Genomic DNA, 21,022 nt, shown 5'->3' with positions numbered 1-21,022 from the left:
GCCTCCTGCTGCTGCCACGCCGCCGGAGCAAGATTTCTGTTCTTATCCTGAAGCAAAGTTCTTAACGTGAAGCACTATTTCTGGGTTAGCGGAGTCTGTAACCTGAAGTGTATGTAACCTGAAGTGTATGTAACCCGAGGTACCACTGTATAGTGTCCTGTTGTTCTTGGTGAATTCTTGGTGAAGCCAAGCTTCTCCTTTGTGTTAGCTCATCTTGCCTGTTCTCTTTCTGTTTCCAGCACACACACACGCCAGTTCTATGTGTCCATCCAGCCCCCAGTGGGGGAGCTCATGGCTCCTGTCTTCATGAGCGAGAATGAATTCAAAAAGGAGCAAGGTAAGTGTGATTTCTCCCCGTCCCCAAACCAGCTGTAAAAGGAAGCAGGGCAGATTCTCAACAGCAAGCTCCAAACCCATAGCTTGGCAATGAAGACAGGATTGCACAGCCCTCTTCTCTGTTGGCCTACTCTGCCCCGGAAGAGAAGCGAGATCATACTAGACAGGGGAGAATTGCCCTCGGCCATTCGGGCGTCCCTCCCCTCCCCTCCCCTCAGCCCCCACCCCACTGCCTCGCCCTAGTATAGGCATCTGTGGGGTGCTTTCCCCCTACAAAAAGGCTACCAGACTCAAAATCGTCATGGCTCTTTTCCTGCTACATCAAGGATGTGATCTTATTCACATGTTCCTGGGAGTAAGCCCCACTGGGCATAGTGGGCCTTACTTCCAAGTAAACATATATAGGAATGTACTGCATTTTGCATGCAGACCATGCTTCTCTTTTTGTGGGTTTGAGAGAGTTTCCCTACTCCTGTGATTTCCAATGGTTTTTTGCTCCGGGTGTAACTGGCCAGCGAGAAAGAAATGGGAGAGAGACCCACACGGGGAGGGCATTCTTGGGGCCGCCCCCATTCAAGAGCTGCCATCACCCTCTCGGGCTGGCCGTGGCTATGGGGGGAGCACTTTTGGTTGGGGGCCGTGTTGGCAGCTGACGCTAATCATGTGTTTTGTTCTCCTCCGCTGCCTTGTGCATTCTTGCTTCTTCTTTTTCTTTAGAGCAACTGTTAAGGATGGGTGTGGGTAAGTCCCAGCACAGGTAGCTACTTCCTGTGGATGCTGCAGCTGCTGTCTGCTCCTTGTAGCCGTAGTGCTAGCGCTCCTTCCACTGGGTAGTTTCTCTCCTTTTCTAGCCGTAGTAATAGCACTGCTTCTACCCTGGGGACTCTTCCCAACCCACTAGCTGCAGAACCTTTAATTAGCACTGCTTTCACCGCAGACACACACATCCTTCTCCTAACCTTAGCCTGGTGCAACTTGCACTGTAGACACACCCTATTTCTCCTGCTACTTTCCCGATCCCTTGCCCCTTTTCTCCATGCCCCAACCTACCAAATAGGTCGCAAACAGGGTAATAGAGGTCAGGAGGATGTAACCTTTCTAGCCTGCTTGTGCAATAAAGGATTTCCCGGCAGGCTCTTTGGCACCCCAGCGAGTAAGAATTGTCTCCATGTAACTAGTGCAGTGGACGCTTGGGTTGCGAACGTGATCCGTGCGGGATGCATGTTCGCAACCCGCAGCTGTGCATCTGCGCACGCGTGGGTTGTGATTTGGCGCTTCTGTGCATGCGCGACCGCCAAAACCCAGAAGTAACCCGTTCCGGTACTTGCGGGTTTCGGAGGTCCCTAACCCGAAAAAACGCAACCTGAAGCATTTGTAACCCGAGGTACGACTGTATAGAAAACATGTTTGAAGGAAGTACTTGTTGGGTCTCCCCACCCCAGCCTAGTACAGATGTCAATACACATGGGGAAACATTTAGGAAAGACTTCACCAACCTAGTGCCTTCTAGAGGTTGTTGGACTATAACTCCCATCAGCCCCCTGGGGTTAGCAACTCTTTCTCGGTAGTGGCGCCCGCCCTGTGGAACGCCCTCCCATCAGATGTCAAATAAATAAACAATTATCTGACTTCCAGAAGACATCTGAAGGCAACCTGTTTAGGGATGTTTTTAATGTTTGATGTTTGATCATGTTTTTAATATTCTGTTGGGAGCCGCCCAGAGTGGCTGGGGAAACCCAGCCAGATGGGCGGGATATAAATTATTATTATTATTATAACCTATGAAGGCGTGCCAGACACTGGGGGGGTGTGGCTATTTTTAAGCTTTACTTACTGAGCTCCACCGGAGTTTGAGATAGACTCCGACAGAAGATGGATGACGTATTGGCCCAGGGCTAAGTTTCCAAGTATTGACCCAAAAGCAAGGGGTGTTATTGGGTCTTTAATAACTTTGTTGAGAGGACCCAAAGGATCTGGCTCTTGATCCAAGTTGGGCAGAAGTAAGGTGAATTCCAGTGCAGCAGACAAGGATAAAGGGGGCTAAAGCTGGAGTCTCCCATCACCCCTGACCACTAGCCATGCTGGCTAGAGCTGAATAGAGTTGGACTTACGGGCCACAGATTCTTGGCCTTGGGCTAGAGGAGGATGCATCATCAAAACTGGACAGGGGCCAAGATCCAAAACCACAGGCACTCCCACACAGTTGTCCTTGCATCAGAGACATGTTGTTCTGATTTAGGAGCAAGCGCAGAGGCTAAGGATATACAGGCGCTGGCAGACAGGGAATGGCTCTTGGGCATCAGCTGACAGAACACACAGGCAAGCTGTTACTACAACCTAGGGAGCATCCTCAGAACTCAGTTTGCTAGGCTCTCAGTGAAAGGTTTTGGCATTGAAGCTTTGGTTAGGACACCAATGCCCGCAAGCGTCTTACCTTCTGATGGGCCACTAGGTTTTCTGCCTCTGCAGTAGAGTTGCATGTACTTTTGCATGCTGCTCCCCAGCCGTGAGAGAGACCAGCAGAGGGGTGGACCTGCTCCTGAGCCCTTTCTGTACCTTCCCCTCCGTCTTCCCTTCTCCTTTTACCTTGGCAGAGCACCTGGCATCCCGTCGGCTGACGAAACTCCCTGCATGGTCCAGCAAGGCAGCCTTTTTGGCATGTTAACGCCCGGCACCCAGGCACCACTGCCTCAAATAACACTCCAAGCTGCACACCACTTTCTGCAAGCAGGGGGGCTTTCTGGGACAATTAACCCAAAGCCTACTAGTTTGGAATGGCTGTTCGTAAGAACACTAGAAAGATAATCCTCTAGGGTGGGGGGTGCTAAAATGCTTTTGCTTTATGAGGGTCCCTTCCTGAATATTAAAAAACACACACGAAAATACAACCATACCCTCCCTTGGACACATAGTACACTTCCATTTGGAAACTCTTGGCTTATATAGATATTACAACATATATCGATCTTATGTCTTCTTTTCAGATAGCCCCCATCAGTACCTCTTGTTCAGCTAAGATACAATGGCGACTCATCCTGGATAGAATGGGGTAGGGTGTGTCAAACTAGAATTGCCCTGAACTCTGGATCTTGTCAGGATGTGCCCTTTGCAGCCCTCTCTGCAGCAATCAGAAGCTCTTAGGTCTGTCCCACAAGCCTATAAGATGTGTTGGCAAATAAATAAAATAAATAGGAATTGCTATTCACAGTGGAGTGTAACCACCCAATTGTATTGCAAAACCAAAGGTCGGTTTGATATTCATCAGAATCAACTTGTGAATCTTTTCCCGACAAGTATCACGTAGGGCTGCAGGTGTTGCATTACATACTTGAATGTTCAGGTATATTTAAAACAAAAACAAAAAACCCCACCCTGCCTGTGGAAAACTAGCGTGGCAGGGATAACAGTTTAGCCTAGCTTTCTGCTTGACACTCTCCCTTTTTGTTCCCTATGGAAACTTTTGATCATGCAACATCTTCCTCCCACATTTCCAGTCCTATGTGATTCCGTCCATGAAGTCTTTCCACTTGGCTGTGCCTTGGAAGCCTGTATTCAAATCCTAGATTTAGGGTTTTGAATGCAGATCTGGTTCTAACCGTGGTCAGTGAACCATCTGTAGTGTAGACAACAATAATCCTAATCCAATAAGAAGTAAGGGGTTGAATATGGACAGTTTTAGGCAAAATATTCAGGATCAGGGCCATCCTTATTAAGCAAGTGCAGATAGCTACGTACACTGGGCAGGTACCAGAAATAGTGCTGCCACTGTTCTTGAAGGCCTCTAACACGGCTGCCCCTTCACATTATTTTAATAGATACTCTGCATGCATCCAAAATGGCAATTGTATGTAAACATTTATTCACTGCAAATATTTTATATGCTGCTTTTCTGTTTAAATATGCTCCCAAAGTAGCTCCAGACACCCCACCGCAAAAGCTAAAGCTTGAAAACTAATTTTGCTTTAGTTTTATAATAATATGCTAATATACTCAGGGAGACACAGCATCATTTGGGGGCCCTACCTCCCCACAGCAGCAGCAAACTGGGAACCAGTTTATAAGGTCACCCCACTGGTTGTATCCACTATCAGATGGTAACCTTTGGGGCTGAGATTTATCTGTTTATTTATAAGAAGTTTCTAGCCTTCCCTTCACCATATGATCCCGGTGTGGATTGTGAAACAATAAAATGGTAAAGCAGCATTATGATAAGGCCAATTTAACGCAGCTAAATTATTGTTATTGTTGTTAATTAAATTTGTGTACCACCCTATACCCGCAGGTCTCAGGGCAGTTCACAAAAGCCAGATACAAATAGAGCATAGTCCTATAGTACTCAGGGTTCTGGGTCTTGGGTCTTCTCACTTGCAGCAGGAAAAAAAATCCATTACCCCCTGGTCAGTTTCCCCAACTTGGGTCTCCAGGTGTTTTTGGACTACAGTTCCCATCATCCCTGACCACTGGTCCTGCTAGCTAGGGATGATGGGAGTTGTAGTCCAAAAACAGCTGGAGGGCCAAGTTTGGGAAACCATGCGCTAAGGCAGTGTTGGCCGAACTTGGCCCTTCAACTCTTTTGGGACTACAGTTCCCATCATCCCTGATCACTGGTCCTGTTAGCTAGGGTGATGGGAGTTGTAGTCCAAAAACACCTGGAGACCCAAGTTTGGCCAACACTGCCCTAAGGGAACAGATGAGTTTTCGCCAAGCACCAAAACACCAAAAGTGTCAGCACCAATTGTGCCTCTAGGCCAGGGGCAAAGAACCTATGGCCCTCTGCACAGCGCTTTGCAAGTGGCAACAATCAGCCGCTCATCCACATGGACAAACACAGGACACCTGTTATCATTGTGATATCAGGGGCTTGACAAGTAGGTCACTCCACCCACCTGTCAGACTCGCACTGCAAGGGGTAGGGGAGATAAAAATCTGGCCCACTGGTCAGATCCAGCTCCCCACCCCTACTCTAGGCAGAGGGCAATCCATTGGCAGAGCACCAACATAGAGAAGACCCCTATCTCAAAGGTTGACCATGTGGTGCCTCCAGGTGTTCTTGGATTCCCAACTCCCATCAGCCTCAGCCAGCACAGCCAGTGGTCAGGGCTGATGGGAGTTGTAGTCCAACAACATCTGGAGGACGCCATGTTGGCTTCCCCTACCCTATTCCATATCTCCATATAATGCCCTTCTCTTGGTGGTGGAAAGACAAGAAGGGCATCTCCTCTAGACCTAAGAACATGGGCAGGCTGCAACAGGAAAATGTGTACCCTTCAGAAATTTGCATTAGCTATTGAGATTGCATTAGTCACTATGGGCTGATGCCTTTGTCCTTAGAGGTACAGGCATGGTATCCTATAGGGTGGAGTTGACCAGAAAAAAAATGGAATAGTTGCAGACATTTGACCTGCAGATCTCAAGGATAGAAGCAGACATGAGGTGGCAAAATCCAAATCCTTCAGTTGACAGTATCAAATGTTTTTAGGGCATGGGAATTCCAGAGTTGCATATGCAACCTGAAGTGGGAGCTGACGGGAAGTTACGCATAGCATAGATCTCCCATTCTAGATTGGTTTGTATCCTAAACAGCCAGGGAAACCTGGACCTTTTCCTCCCAAGTCATACACTGTCTCCACCCAGATGTCTACTGTTTTTTCCCCCTCTTTTCTACCTTCTGTCCTCCAGGGAAGCTAACAGGGATGAGTGAAATCACAGAGAAGTTGACTCTACCTGACAAATGCCAGAGTGACCACGTGATTGTGCAACAGGTGACATCTGCAGCCAACGTTAGCCGTGTGCCTTGTGGCTCAGACAAGGAGTATCGGTGAGGAGATGGCTGCCATATATATGCTAAGATCAATGTTGTCTCTGCTTCTTCTAAATAGTGAGGATTGTGGCCTGCCAGAGGTTTGCTGGACTACAACTCCCATCATCCCTCACCATTGGCCATGATGGCTGGGGCTGATAGGAATTGTAGTCCAACAACACATGGTGGGCCTCCAGTTTTCCATCCCTGTCCTAACCTCATATTCTTGGGTCACTTCTAATCCCCATCTGGATGTCTGACAACTTCTATTACTGGTTCTGTTCTCAAATACTTGCCCTTGATGCCCACAAATTTGCAGCTGTAGTTCCAGACTTTGATGGAACAAAGGAAATGTTGAAGCTACACAAAGCCAGGATACCACACATTACAGCTGGGGCAATTAAATTACTGTCTACCTAGTGTTGCGCAAATCTCCCCAAATAGTAACATTTCAGAGCCTCACAGGTCTGATGTTTTGCAACATCAGCATTCATTTTTTTCTGAATTCTGGATCTAGCAGCCTTTTGTGTAAGAATATCTAGGGCGCTTAAAGTCTAGACAGCTGGTTGCCCTTGAGAGAGGATGTGGATTGATCTTCACTTCTTAGCAACACCACCCTCTCTTTAGTCTTTTAGCATTTCGTACCTCTCTAGGGACTGTAATCTCTATTGTCCTAGCATTTTCTGTATAGACAAAAATCTAGACTCATTGCTCAGGTTTCAAACCACTTTTATGTGCTATTCTTTTGGTCTTTGGAAACCAAAGACCAAACTACAGAAAGGCTTGGCAGATCTTATGATGTCTTCTTTTGGGCAAATGTTCTTTAGGTATAAACAGCCCAATAAAAATGAAAACATGCTGAGGATGTAAGGGAGGGATTATTATTAATAATAATTTCATTTCTATATGGCTTTATATTTTAAAGAAAAAAAATCTCAAAGTAGTTTAAAGGTAAAGGTAAAGGACCCCTGACAGTTAAGTCCAGTCGCAGATGACTCTGGGGTTGCGGCGCTTATCTCGCTTTACTGGCCGAGGGAGCCGACGTTTGTCCACATACAGTTTTTCCGGGTCATGTGGCCAGCATGACTAAGCCACTGGCGAAACGGAAAGGCCGTTTAGCTTCCTGCCGGAGCAGTACCTATTTATCTACTTGCACTTTTTGGCGTGCATTCGAGCTGCTAGGTTGGCAAGAGCTGGGACTGAACAACGGGAACTCACCTTGTCACGGGGATTCGAACCGCCAACCTTCCGATCGGCAAGCCCAAGAGGCTCAGTGGTTTAGACCACAGTGCCACCCGCATCTCCCCAAAGCAGTTGACAACACATTAAAACATCAAATAAAAAATGCAGAATAAAACATTACTGAAGAAACCCAAATATAAAGCATACATTCAAAGCAACATAATTAACAGGAAACTAAAATATTAACTTAAAGATTTCAAAATAGTACATTACAAAGAAAGTCAGCTACAGAATACACATTTAACACAGCAGAGTTAAGTGGGGACGGGAATGAAAACATTGCTAAAGCAAGTTAAATATAAAATGCAGATTTAAAGGTAAAGGGACCCCTGACGATTAGGTCCAGTCGCGGACGACTCTGGGGTTGCGGCGCTCATCTCGCTTTATTGGCCGAGGGAGCCGGCGTACAGCTTCCGGGTCATGTGGCCAGCATGACTAAGCTGCTTCTGGCGAACCAGAGCGGCGCGCGGAAACGCCGTTTACCTTCCCGCTGGAGTGGTACCTATTTATCTACTTGCACTCTGACGTGCTTTCGAACTGCTAGGTTGGCAGGAGCAGGGACCGAGCAACGGGAGTTCACCCCGTCGCGGGGATTCTGATCGGCAAGTCCTAGGCTCTGTGGTTTAACCCACAGCGCCACAACAGCACAATTAACAAAAGAATATAGCTGCTGCCAATCCTGCCAATGGTGGTTCAGGGCGGGTGGCACCTATGGAAGCTCAGGCTCATCTGCACTAAAAGACAGCTGAGATGGTCTGTGACCACTTCAGCAGCCTCAGTGTTTCTTGTAGCTGGAATCAATCAGGGCACCTCCTTCCCAAGTCAGGTGGAGAAAGGCCTGCAAGGCAGGGAGCAGGTCTTCCAGGACTCACAGTGGGGAATTGAACTTGCCTTCCCCAACCTGGTACCCTGCAGTTATTTTGAACTACTACTCCCAACCCATGCTGGCTGGGGCAGATGGGAGTTGCAGTCCAGAGCATCTGCATGGCACTAGGCTGGGGAAATTGCACTAACTCAGGGTTTCCCAAACTTGTAGCTATCTTTAGACTACAGCTCCCATCATGCATGGCTAGCAGCACCAGTGTTCAGGGGTGATGGGAATTGTAGTCCAAAAACAGCTAGAGACCCAAGTTTGAGAAACACTCCTCCGACTACTGCACCATACTAAACCTTGTGACGTGCAGTCACCTTCTTGTTGGGTTGTTTCCCTCTGAACAGGTTTGCCGCCAAGACGGTTAGCAGTGGAAGTCTCATTCTCATCATGCTGGAGAAGAAGGCGGGCAGCGTGGCACAGCTCACTATCAACAGCGAGAAGATGTTGATTAGCACCATGCTAGTAAAGGACATTATCCACTCCTTGACGCAGTGACCAGAATGCTTCCTTCTCTCGTCATCACACCCACTTCAGTCATCCAGCTGTCCTTCCTTCCTGGGCTCAGCCATCTGTCTCCCTCCATCCAGCTTGTTGTGTCTCCCTGTCCCTATGTAAAATACAGATCAAAGCTGAGATAAGGCAATGGGAAACAATCAACGGTAGAAAATAAGGTGCAGCCTCTGATGTGGATAAGAGACATTATTAGCTCAGCAACAAATTAGGGAAGCCTTTTGCAACCTGGTGCACACTAGAGTTTTTGGAGTACAACTGGAGGGCACCAGGTTACAAAAGGCTGAAACAGGGGTTGTTGGGATGCTGAAGATGCCCTGTGACTCTGCCATCCTTGTTGTGCAGTGAGTCTCCTCCCCGTTTTTCTGTTCTATGGCTCTATTTATTATGGGCAGAGATCGTTCAATAAAAATTCTTCCTGGAATTGCAAATTCTGTTTCCTGGCTCGTCTGTATGGTCGCAAAAGTGAAACCTAAGACATCTCCTTTTGTTGCTCTTTCCCCACTACAACCTCCTCCATGGCTCATCCAATGCAGAGCAGAAGGGCAAGAAACCACATGTATATGAGGACTGAGATTTCTGTTGATCTAACAACTGCCATAGTATTTTTAAAACACAATTGGTGCACATATAATATTGGTACATATGCAGACATATCTATCCTGAATCATCATGTTGCTATTCCATTATTCAAATACCCAAAACGATGAGGGTTTTTAAAAATTTACCTTATTTCCAAAAATGAAATAATAATTAGTTCCCATTTCTACTCTTACTATTTCTTTATGACAATGAACAACTTGAACTTGAGCTGCAACTCAGTTGGGGTTCCTCCAGTTGACCTTATTTATTCAGCACAGGGATGTAACATTTCTGGATATTTTGAAGCAATGTAGGATTTTTTTTTAATTTTAATTGGGGGCGGGGGGGAATGAACACTTTTTTTGGGGAAATTTTTTTTAAAAAACTGTTACTTTAGGAACAAAAAGTGCATTACATATAAATTTACCATAGAATTATCGTGTCTGATATATTAAAAGTATAATTTATTCAGGCAATAATGACAAACTGAATTTATTTTTTTACATTTTTGTTAGCTCCATTTATAAGGAAACTAGAATATTTTTTGGTTTTGCCAGTTCATGAGGAGCAGGCAAATTTTTTTTAAAGGAACCATCAACATTATAGTTTAAAAAATTATATTCTGAAAATTATTGTGTCTCCTCCAGTTCTCCACAGCATCAGTCAGATATAAAGCACTCATTTCTATAACAAGAACTGAGGAAAAGAGGGGAGGGGGGAACAAAACTCATGAACGTTACACGAAATTTAATCAGTCCCTCTTTCTAAGCCAGTAGTTATCAAACTTTTTTCTCTGGGCCAGACTTTCAGAATAAAAACTTGCTTGCAAAACACCAATTTTTTTATTTATAGAAAATATATTGGAAAACAAAAATAACAACTAGCAGTATTTGATTTATAACATAGAATGCAACTACTTTATAATACGACCATGGGACATCCAGAGGATATAAAACAATGCAGCTACATAAGAACATGAATCATTCCCAAAATATAATACTGATTGGCTTTGAATCTTCCTGCCATGCTTGCTGTCATCTCCTGCCACACCCTTTTGGGGACCACTGTTCTAAGCTATCATATGAGCTTATGTTTCCCATATTTATCATAATATATACCATGGACTTCTATAAACTGCAGGTTTGCCCATATTGAAACAAGCTCTTACACGTGACAGTTTATTTCTTGAACTGGTGTGTTTCCAAACATAGGCCAGTTTCTTTCACATGCTTCAGAAGTTGGAGGAAGAAGCAAGGAGAGTTGGAGGTTGTGTGGTGCAAAAACGTTGGCCACCATGTTGCAGGAGGGATATGCTTGGCAGAATCCCTGACAGCATTCCTTGGCCAAATACCGGAAGATGATCTGTACTCCGCAACATTTTTTGGGGGGGGACCTTTCCAACAAGAAATTCCAAGTGTGCTTGTTGGTTAAATGCAGAATCAGTGCAGCATTCAATCTGGAATCCCAACGGATTTGCAGCAGTGTGAATTGGATGACAAAATTACGTTGCTCTGCACTTTCTCCCACTCCCAGTCCTTGGAGACTTAGTCAAGAGGGCAGATATGTAAGTGCCAGCAAAAGGAAGGCCTTAAACCCTTCTTCTCTTGTGACGGCAGTTCCCTCCATAAGGCAGAAATGCCTCTTGCCATTGCATTTCAGTCATACTCTGAGCACACCACCCAGGACTTTCTTGTCTGCAGTACAGTATACAGAAATTATGATGCTGTGCATAATCTTGTAGCTGGCATCATCTTCTTAGAAGAGACGCTGCTTCTGTTGTGAGAGAAGGGAGAATGCTTCCAATATCTGCAGATCTTGCCATCTGCAGCTTTAGTCTGCGCTAGTATTAAAAATATAAAATATGCTTCTCGGTTAAATGGGGCACGTGCTTAGTCTTTCAAAGGATTTTTTAAAAAACTCATCAAACTGACTATTCAACTAACCTAGCCTTCCTCAAACTGGTGCCCATCAGATGCAATTCCCATCAGCTGCAACCAGCATGTCCAATGAGGAAAGCTGAACCAACCATTCCAGCCCTAGCAGACACTTGCTATGATGATCCCTGGAGGGCACAATACTGGCTGCAGAAGTAGAGAGACACCAGAACACTGCAGGCAAGGAAGGCTGGTCCTTTGAGGCTCTTAAAACATTTTTTAGTACTCTCTGACCTGGGGGGAGGCCAGCAGCAATGAACGGTTAGGTACAGCTATCCCATGGGCCCTGCTTAGAAGAAGAGTTTGGATTTGATATCCCGCTTTATCACTATCCAAAGGAGTCTCAAAGCGGCTAACATTCTCCTCTCCCTTCCTCCCCCACAACAAACACTCTGTGAAGTGAGTGGGGCTGAGGGACTTCAAAGAAGTGTGACTAGCCCAAAGTCACCCAGCAGCTGCATGTGGAGGAGCGGAGACACGAACCCGGTTCACTAGATTATGAGTCTACCGCTCTTAACCACTACACCACACAGTGCAGCTCAGCAGAACAGGGCGTTTGCCCATTTATGCTGAACAACTACAGTAGTTTTCTCTTTAATAAGCTCTCTGTGCCTTGTGGTATAGCACAGGCTTTGCATGTAGATGGTTTTAGGCTTAGTTCTCACCAAGTTAAAAAAGGGGGGGGCAGGTAGCAGGTAAAGTGCAAGACCTCTGCCTGAGACTCTAGGTTGCTACTGCCAGTGTTGTATTAGTTGGAATTGCCTTGGTTTTGGGGAGAGGACGTCCGGAGACACCCGACTTTTAGGCTGCAAGCTGATTTACTACTGTATGCAGTTGTATAAAAACTGCAAAATAATAAACTCCCCCCAAGTCTAGCAAATTATGGAATTAACCGTGCCAGCTTTCCATTACACCTCTTGATGGTTAACTGGTTTATAAGTGTTTTTTAACCATGGTCCCTCCCCCCCCCCCGCAATAAAAATGTTGAGCGGGCCTCCCTCCCTAAAAGTTAATGCGCATTGCCATTCAAATGATGCGTGTGCACCGCATCATGTGATCGATTGTGCAGGGCGGGGCCCGGCCCCCTCAAACATTTTATTTATCGGCCCCCAGCAGTTGGCTCCTATGAACAGAGGTGTGTGTGGATTGTGAGGTTGGGTGTTCACACTACACAAAGGAGACGGAAGGAGCACTTCTTCAACACATAACACATGCTTCCACATAGCCTCCAACTTGGATGGCTTCAGAAGGGCATTAGATATATTGCTGGAGGAGGAGGAAGCCAATGTCTACCTCCACAGGAGGAGATGGTTTGCCTCTGATTACTGGTTGCTGGGGGGGGGGGGGAGATGGGATAAAGGGGAAGCGTCCTGTTACTCTTATGTCCCTTGCAGCCCTTTTTTCCTAAAAAAAATATGTTTGGGTTACTTTCATTTTGACTCAAGAAAATCACAATTTTATAGTTGAAATCGGGAAAACTAAATACAGTAAATGGACATCAGGGGTAGCAACAGAACTGACGATTCACTGTGCTAGAGAATAAACTAAATTTTTAAAGAATTTTAGTCTCTTCTCCCGTTAGATTCACAAAAAGTTTAGGGGTATGCGTACTCCTGCGTCCCCCCCCCCCCGAAAAAAGCACTGGTCCCGTGTTTTTCCCAGAGGGATCTAGCTGGCTATTGGGAGGGCGCCACAGCTGTGGTCTCTGCATGCAGGGGCTTCCTCATAATAATAATAATTTTATTATTTGTATGCTACCAATCTGACTGGGTTGCCCCAGCCACTCTGGGCAGGTGCCAACTAAAATAATAGCAAAAACACCACCACACACTAAAAGCTTCCTTGAACAGGGCTGCCTTCAGATGTCTTTTTAAAAAACCATAGTTGTTTTATCTGTTTGGCTTGGGGGGGCTCTTGGCAAGGCGTTTTAAGGTTTTTTACAGTGCAGCCTCTACTCAAAGGTAAGGCCTACTGTATCCAGCGGGTCTTGCTCCCAAATCAGCGAGGTGCGCACCCTCAGCTGTTGCAAATTTGTCGTGCAAACCGCCTTGCACCGGGTGGGGAGGCCGACAGCAACGGAATAAAGCACATATGCATGTGTTGTTGTGTTTCCAAATAAACAGGTTAGCTTGCTAGCCTTGGTGCATTTCTATGGGTGGCGTTGCGCAGTTAAAAATAAATCTAATTTAAGCTTTTGCGTGGCCATTCGAGCGTGCAAAAGTATACGTGATGCACTGAGGCAAACGGCTAATTAATTAGCCGGCCTCCTGTGCTGAAAACTACTCCCTTCTCACGGGCAGGGAGCGTTTGCAAACTCCTGCACGCGAGGGTGGGGCAGACCCGGCGACGCTTCGCCCGATCCCCCGGGGAAGCGCGCGCGCGCAGGGCTTTGCTTCTCCCTGTTTTTAACGACGACCCCCTAAGTCGCGCCTTTCCCCCCGCCCCGTGGAGGAGGGGAGCGGGAGCCACGTGCGGACGCGCAGGTATAAGTTTCCCGCGTGCAGCGCTCGCGCGGGGTTTCCGAGCGGGTTGCCTTGGGATGGCTTTTATGGTCCCGGTGAGTCCGAGGCTGGACCGAGACAGGAGCGGGGAAAAGGAGGCGGGCGAAGCAACGGCGGCGCAGCGAGAGGCTCCAAGCGGGGATTGCAAAACCCCCTCGGTGACCGCGGCGGGTGGGCAGAGGGCTGCGGAGGGCGGGGCCCCCCCAGGGCTTTGCAACGCGGGAAGACGCGGCCTCGTCGCCTGCCTAGGAAGGGGGTGGCCGGGGCGGGTCTGGCCTCCCCAGCGTTCTCACGTGCTCGAGCCGCGCGCGGCTTCTGGCTCTCCGCCCCGTCCGCGTGCACGTGCAGGTGTTTCGTTTCGGTTTGGGAGTCGCCCAGAGCTAGTCGCCCTGGGGACCCTTAGCGGGGCGCGGCGGCGTTCACACGACCTTCAGCGTGAATATTGACTATTATCGTAAGCACATAAAAAGGGCTGTATAGAGGGGGACGCATAGGAGCGGCAACCCTCCCTCTCGTCTCCGCTCCCCTACTTCGGTTTGTGTACTAATGGGCTTTGCTTTCTAAGAAGCGAAGTTGCTCTTAATTCCGAGGAACATGGGCGTGGAGTTACCTCCCTTTTTTATTGTGCGCATCCGTGCCTGTCTGCATTTTCCCCGTTGGTTTCGTTTTTCTCTAGCTGGCTCTCCGCTTCTCTTGCTCCACCCGCTTTTCTGTTTCCCAACCCCCCCGCCGTCCCCCCATCCCCATTAGGCTACAATCCTAACCCCAGTTACCTAGGAGTAAGCCCCATTTAATTCAGCAAAACTTACTTCTGAGTAGGCGTCGCTGGGTGCACGCTACTAGTTTGCAAACCTGTGTACAAATGACTGGGAATACGGGCCATTGAAGTCGGTGGGACCCCCCCCCCTTTAGGCTACAATCCTAACCCCAGTTACCTAGGAGTAAGCCCCATTTAATTCAGCAGGGCTTACTTCTGAGTAGGCGTCGCTAGGCGCACGCTACTAGTTTGCAAACCTGTGTACAAATGACTGGGAATACGGGCCATTGAACTCGGTGGGACTCGAGTAGAAAGTATTCGCACGTGCAATAAATTGCACATCTTTCCTCCCCATTTTCTGCTTCTTTCGCTACAAAAGTTTTTAAACAGCAAAATGATAAAAATGGTGGTATTGCTTGTATGGGTTCTGGCCAGGACTATTATAGAAAAAGCGGTGCCGGGACTCAACATGAACGCTTCCTTTGTTCTCTTATAATGGGGCTCACCTGAGAGGTGCCGGAGCTGAGCTCTTGTGCAATGCTGCCGAAAAAAAGCCCTGGTTCTGACCCACTAAATGAAATCTGCTTGGCTTTTCAGTTATTTTATCCTGTGTTTTGTGAGGGAGGGCGTGCTTTCCTTCGAAGTGCTTTTCTACCCAACGCTCACAGTTTCAGTTTGTACCATGGTGGAAAAAATACCCTTTCTGCTAGTAGAGAAAGAATAAGTTCTTTGGAGGTGAGTTAGTGGACGCTAAGGCTAGAAATTCTGAGATAGCTCAAACTTCCCCGCAAAGAGAAGGGACTTCTAAAGCACGTTTGAGGCACGTTCTTTGCCTCAAAGGATTCTGGGCACTGTAGTTTTAGGGTTGTTGGAAATTGTAACTGGAGAGGATACTTGAATTGATAGTGCATAAATAAATAAATTGCTTGTGTAGTGCATATGAAACTTAATAAGAATGTACCACTGTACAAGTTTCTTTTTTTAAAAAAAGGCTGGATAGCTTAACTGATTTTGTATTTCATTGTTGGCCCTAAACTTAAGGAACAGGGGTGGTGGAGTCAGGAATAATACTAGCTAGATGGTGTTATCCTCTCAATTGCCTGAAACTCAGTCAGTTGTTTTCATTAGCTGTTGACTCTAGAAGGGCTGTCTGTGGTGTGTTCTCTGATAGTACAGATACTTTAAGGACTGCTGTGTTCAGGTTTTTTCCTTGCTGGTGGTCGTGCTGCTTGCTGATTACCACACAGTAGCTGCAACTGTGTGTTCTAGGAGAAGCTGGAATTCAACATTGCCGAGTCCTGATTTCATTAAGCGTTCTAGTCCTCATGGTGCAGAAAGCATTGGAGACTCAAGCACAGAGTCTCAGAAGTTAAGAAACTGTTGCAAGAGTTACGGGGTGCGAGTTTAGGTCTGCAGCCACTGCTTTATTAATATGCTGCACTTTAAGCAGTCAAGCCCCAATCCCCATGTCTCCAGGTCTGTTCTTGGCAATATCTGAAAACATACATTTGTGTGCCTGTGTTGGTGTGTGGAGGATGAAGCCTTAAGCAGGCGCGGTTGGTGAAGTAGAGGACACTGGAATCATTTGATTAATGGTATGAAAAGACTACATTGACAGGAAGCGAAAATGACCCTAGCTCTGAATCACCCACTCACACAAACTTGGAAATGCTAACTTGAGAGTATGCTAAGTATTTGGTTTATTACCATTGTGTGGCGCAAATAGTTTGATTCCAAAGCTGTTGCGGCTGACTCCTTAAGCACATTCTGAAAGCGTTCAGTTAAAAGTTGTCGCTTGCAGCATCACTTTCATTATGCCGTTCCAAGGTGGGTGGTTAAGAGCCAGCGGTGGTGTAGTGGTTAATCTCCGCTCCTCCACATGCAGCTGCTGGGTGACCTTGGGCCAGTCACACTTCTTTGAAGTCCCTCAGCCCCACTCACATCACAGAATTTGTTCTGGGGGAGGAAGGGAAAGGAGAATGTTAGCCGCTTTGAGACTCCTTCGGGTAGTGATAAAGTGAGATACCAATTCCAAACTCTTCCTAATAATCCTGCCTTTGTACAGTAGGCTATATTCCAGCCATAGAAAAGTCAAAAGGTGCCTTTCTATGTTCACACCTCTCTATTCAGGCAGGCAAGAGGCAGGGTGGCAGTTCAAGGATAACCTTTGTCAGACAAAAGCACTTGAGGATGTTGTGTGAAGCTGGTGACTGGTACAGGGCAGAGAGTCTTGGAGCTTGTGTAGAGCGGAGTTTTATTGTGTGTTTGCAGTTGTGTTTCCATTTAATTTGCATAGTCCCCATGGTGTTACTCTCAAACAACAGTCTCAATGCCTTTCCTCTGTAAATTCAGGAATAACTCAGTACAGGGATGATCTGATAAATTGGGCTCCAACCCTCTCCATTTAGGCTTGCAGATTGTTTCAGTGTTTTGGGGTGGGTGGATCCATTGTCACATTCTGATACTCCCTATTTCCACACTTAGTACTTCCTCAATGCTCTCATTCCTTTTCCAGCCATTCTGGTACCTATTTCCTGTGCATTCCTTAATGGAGCAATATTTCCCTCACCTTGATCCCAAACACTTGTACCAAAACCAGAAAACTACACAAGCAAACCAAATTCAAAAATTCTGCCTTGGATATTGCACATTCTGGCCCTTGAATTTGTACAAAACCGGAAAACTGCAAAAATGTATGATGAGAATTTACAGTTGCCTGTGTGCTTTTGCGTAGGTCCTGGGTAGAGATTAAAAAAAGGAATTGAGGTATGTATACAGCTATCTTTATTCCTGCACTGTCAGTACTTAATTTGCATAGAATCAACACACCAAAGCCAGGGGCAACACACAAAAGGGAGCATCTACTATTATGAATGGGAAAGACCACAAAGTTGCTCCTTGTACACTACTCTTTCCCCTCCATTCAAATTACACCAGAGTAGTCCAAATGTGAACAAGCACGCAATGACCAAATGGAGAGGCATGGAGGACTGCATTCAGGCTCTCTGACCTAAGGTCCCCCTCCCTTCTGTGGTGCTAATATGGTCGCTTTTGTTTCCAGAAGGACAGTACTGGAAGGACCATCAAAGATTGCTGGGACAACTCTGATGTTCCAGCTTTGACCACGTGCAGCAACGCAAAGATTTTCCGACAAATAAACGGCATGCTGGGGAACTCACTTGACTTCAAGGGAGTCTGCACAACACCCATTGCAAAAGAAAGAGATCTATTATCAGGTGACTTAATGAGTTGATTATAATATTTTAACATATGGGGCGTGTTAGTCTGCAGGCTTCTATGGAGTTGTAATATTTACAGTCAATGTGTGAGTTTCCTTGACGGTTTAAATAGCTAGCAAATAAGTTGGTAGCAAGGTGTGCGATCTGGAGGAACAGCAGCTGGCAGAGTCGGATGAGGATTATATTCCTGGTACTGTGGGTAAACTTCAAGTTCCCAAGCACACCTGTTCCCTACTTTCTGCCGCATGACCAGACCCATTCCATAGGTAAAGAGTGTTGTATTAAAACACAAGCCAAAGTGCACCATCATTAAAATAAAACAAATGCTACTACCCAATGCTTCTAAATGGTTAAAAATTGGCCCTGTCTGAAAGCACACATTTGTTTTCATTTTGTAGTTGTAATGAGCAGTGCAAAAAATAAATCAGAATTGCAGGCATAAATAGTTTTTGTAAAATTAGAAAAGCTTCAGTTTACATTGTAGTTGTGTAGCCGAAGTGCTCTTTTTCTTGAATGTGCCAGTATAACAGGCAAGTCAGTGTTAAATTAGTCGTAAATTAGTCCTTAAATCTACAGATAGCAAATGAAGAAGACACTAATCCAAGGACAGTGAGCAAGCCTATGAAAATGATCTGAGTCTTGTTCTGCAGCCTTGAGGATTTGGATGCAGGAAGCAGCCAGGGATTTATAAATCTCCCAAAGCTCGAGCCCAAAGTTGGTAATAGTATTTAGAGAGAAACAAAATGCTCCCCTGCATTATGTTTGGGGGAAATGGAGGCAGTGGACCTTCTTGGGTCCACACGTTAGATAATAAATATCCAGATGGCTGTGAATTATCCATAACAAATCCTGTTTTAGGACACAGATAACGGACTGTGTGCTGTTTAGGTCCTTTTGATTGGAGATTATATACCAGGCCACTTCAACAGGTGGGTGGGGAAGCCCACCTGTTCATTAGCTGATGTCACTGCAATGCCAGGTGAACTGTTTTCTTTCCCCAAGTTTATATATACTACTACATCTGTACACCAGCTCCCTTGGCCAGTAAAGTGAGATGAGCGCCGCAACCCCAGAGTCGTTCGCGACTGGACCTAACGGTCAGGGGTCCCTTTACATTTACCTTCTGCCCAGGTGGGTTGAAATCAAACCATGCTAGCAAAGGAAATGTTTTCCTGTAGGGTTTGCTTTTGGTACCCATCAGCTGATTGATGCTGACAGGAAGCCCTACCTCCGGCAGGGATTGGCTGCGTATGGTTTCTGATCAGGATTTCTGTAATGCAGTAGGATCCTGGTAAGCTTATTGGAACTTAACAGCAACACTCACTCACCAAGGATCAATTTAGAGTGTACTTAGAGTTCTTGGGACGCGGGTGGCGCTGTGGGTAAAACCTCAGCACCTAGGACTTGCTGATCACATGGTCAGCGGTTTGAATCCCCGTGGCGGGGTGCGCTCCCGTCTTTCGGTCCCAGCGCCTGCCAACCTAGCAGTTCGAAAGCACCCCTGAATGCAAGTAGATAAATAGGGACCGCTTACCAGCGGGAAGGTAAACGGCGTTCCGTGTGCTGCGCTGGCTCGCCATATGCAGCTTGTCACACTGGCCACGTGACCCGGAAGTGTCTGCGGACAGCGCTGGCTCCCGGCCTATAGAGTGAGATGAGCGCACAACCCTAGAGTCTGGCAAGACTGGCCTGTACGGGCAGGGGTACCTTTACCCTTTTTTATAGAGTTCATGGTTGTTTCTTTCTAGTCACGGCTTTCCCTGCTCCACACTTGATGTAACACATGATTTCAGGTGTGCATGGTTTGAAAAAAAAGAAAGCCTGCCTTGGTGACCAGATTAGGATGCCTTCTAATATGCTTTTTTGTTTTTTCACCTTTTGTTTGCTGCTCTGGGCTCCTGTGGGAAGAAGGGTGGGATATAAACTTAAATAAAATAAATAATAATTTGGCCCATGGGCCAAAGGTTCTTCACTGCTTCAGGACAGAACAAAAAACCCACCTAGAAAGATAGAATAGACGAGTTCTTTCCAGCACTCAAGGCCCTACCTTTTCAGAGCATTCATTACATAACAAATTTTATGGGGCTGTATGGATTTGCTGTTGGGTCAGCCTTAATCTTGAAACACGTAACTATAACGTGGGAATGATGTCTTCTAACTAATGTTGGTAGTATTACGCTCACATAGAACTGTAGCCCACCACCATGCATGTGGTATATTCCCTTATCACATACCCACAGTAGTAATTTGCGTGCAGTTTTTTGACCTTGAGAAGTTGAGCTTTAAAGTGCATTCGTCCGAAAATGCTGTTCCTGGGTCAGTAAAACTGTTGATGGAGCCTTAAATCTCTGCCCGTAGCCATCTCCAGACCCTTTTGATGAAAGTTAAATTCAGATTGTGCAATCCAGACCTGGGTTAACAAGGTCTTTTGAATATTTTAAGAGGATTACTTCTTGGGAGGTTGAACAACAGCTTTGCAGGAGCTGAGCCTTCTTTCATAAAATGAAGCATTTGACTGGTTCTGCTCAGGCGGGATCTCATCAAGCATGTGGGCATGACTTGGTGAAATTTATTGGCTGCATCTACCCACTGTTTCCAGTCATACTAATTGCTAATCCCAGTGGCACTGCCTTCTCTGCCATGAGCCTCTGAAGGATTTATAACCTGGCATCATTCTCATAGCAATATCACTTGATCTCCTGCAGACACCTGGGGAATACCACCTGCTCCTGTTGATGTAAATGCTTATAGGACTATTCAGCCTGCAATCTGAAAATCATAGAAGAGGGTGGGGGTTGCTTCCAAAGCTCATACCAGGTTAATTTCTAAGAGAGCCTCTCGCCTAGATATTGACTCCTTTAAAAAGACCATCGTATTTTAGGCAGGTTGAAAATGAGCATGGCAAGTGGACCCCTTTGCCCAAGTGGACATCTCAGCCCACAAACAGCCACTAAGCAACCAGGGATATCACAAAAACATAGTTTTAGAGTTACAAGAAGAAGCCTGGTTTTCTGTAGACTGGCATGCTGTCCTCCCTGCATCGTTCTGTGGTACTACACAGGAATCATAGAATTGGAAGGGCTTGAACCCGCAACCCTGAAATTAAAAGTCTCATGCTCTACCGACAGAGCAGCTTGTTTTAGAATAATTGGTTTACTGTGTTTTGAATAAGTGATGTTTGTCCAGGTTTTCATAACTATGGACAGTTGAAAACATAGACCTTTTGGGAAGTGAAGTGCTCAAACAT

The 21,022-nt window shown here is 46.2% G+C and overlaps 2 protein-coding genes across 16 annotated transcripts in view; both read left to right on the top strand.

Moving 5' to 3' along the window:
- AP3B2 (adaptor related protein complex 3 subunit beta 2) overlaps positions 1 to 9,193 on the top strand; it is a 55,010-nt gene extending 45,817 nt beyond the window's left edge. The window contains exons 27-30 of the mRNA XM_083584550.1: positions 240 to 337; positions 1,054 to 1,077; positions 6,016 to 6,154; positions 8,597 to 9,193. Of these exons, the coding sequence (XP_083440676.1) occupies positions 240 to 337; positions 1,054 to 1,077; positions 6,016 to 6,154; positions 8,597 to 8,747 (412 nt within the window). The 3' untranslated portion in view covers positions 8,748 to 9,193. The remainder of the gene's footprint in view (positions 1 to 239; positions 338 to 1,053; positions 1,078 to 6,015; positions 6,155 to 8,596) is intronic.
- A 4,411-nt stretch (positions 9,194 to 13,604) lies between these two features.
- CPEB1 (cytoplasmic polyadenylation element binding protein 1) overlaps positions 13,605 to 21,022 on the top strand; it is a 49,683-nt gene continuing 42,265 nt past the window's right edge. For 2 of the 15 annotated variants that reach the window (XM_083586637.1, XM_083586649.1), the window contains exons 1-2: positions 13,605 to 13,761; positions 17,598 to 17,772. In XM_083586637.1, coding sequence (XP_083442763.1) covers positions 17,700 to 17,772 — 73 coding nt within the window. In that variant the 5' untranslated portion in view covers positions 13,605 to 13,761; positions 17,598 to 17,699. Of the gene's footprint in view, positions 13,836 to 13,866; positions 13,951 to 14,079; positions 14,234 to 17,597; positions 17,773 to 21,022 lie in introns of those variants that run through there. The other 13 variants (XM_083586647.1, XM_083586645.1, XM_083586640.1 and 10 more) reach the window with 11 other exon arrangements.

The sequence above is a fragment of the Podarcis filfolensis genome (assembly GCF_964270895.1).
Source record: "Podarcis filfolensis genome assembly, chromosome: 14".
Lineage (NCBI taxonomy): Eukaryota > Metazoa > Chordata > Lepidosauria > Squamata > Lacertidae > Podarcis > Podarcis filfolensis.
The sequence above is the reverse complement of the archived record's forward strand: the minus strand, read 5'-3'. Positions and strand labels throughout refer to the sequence as shown.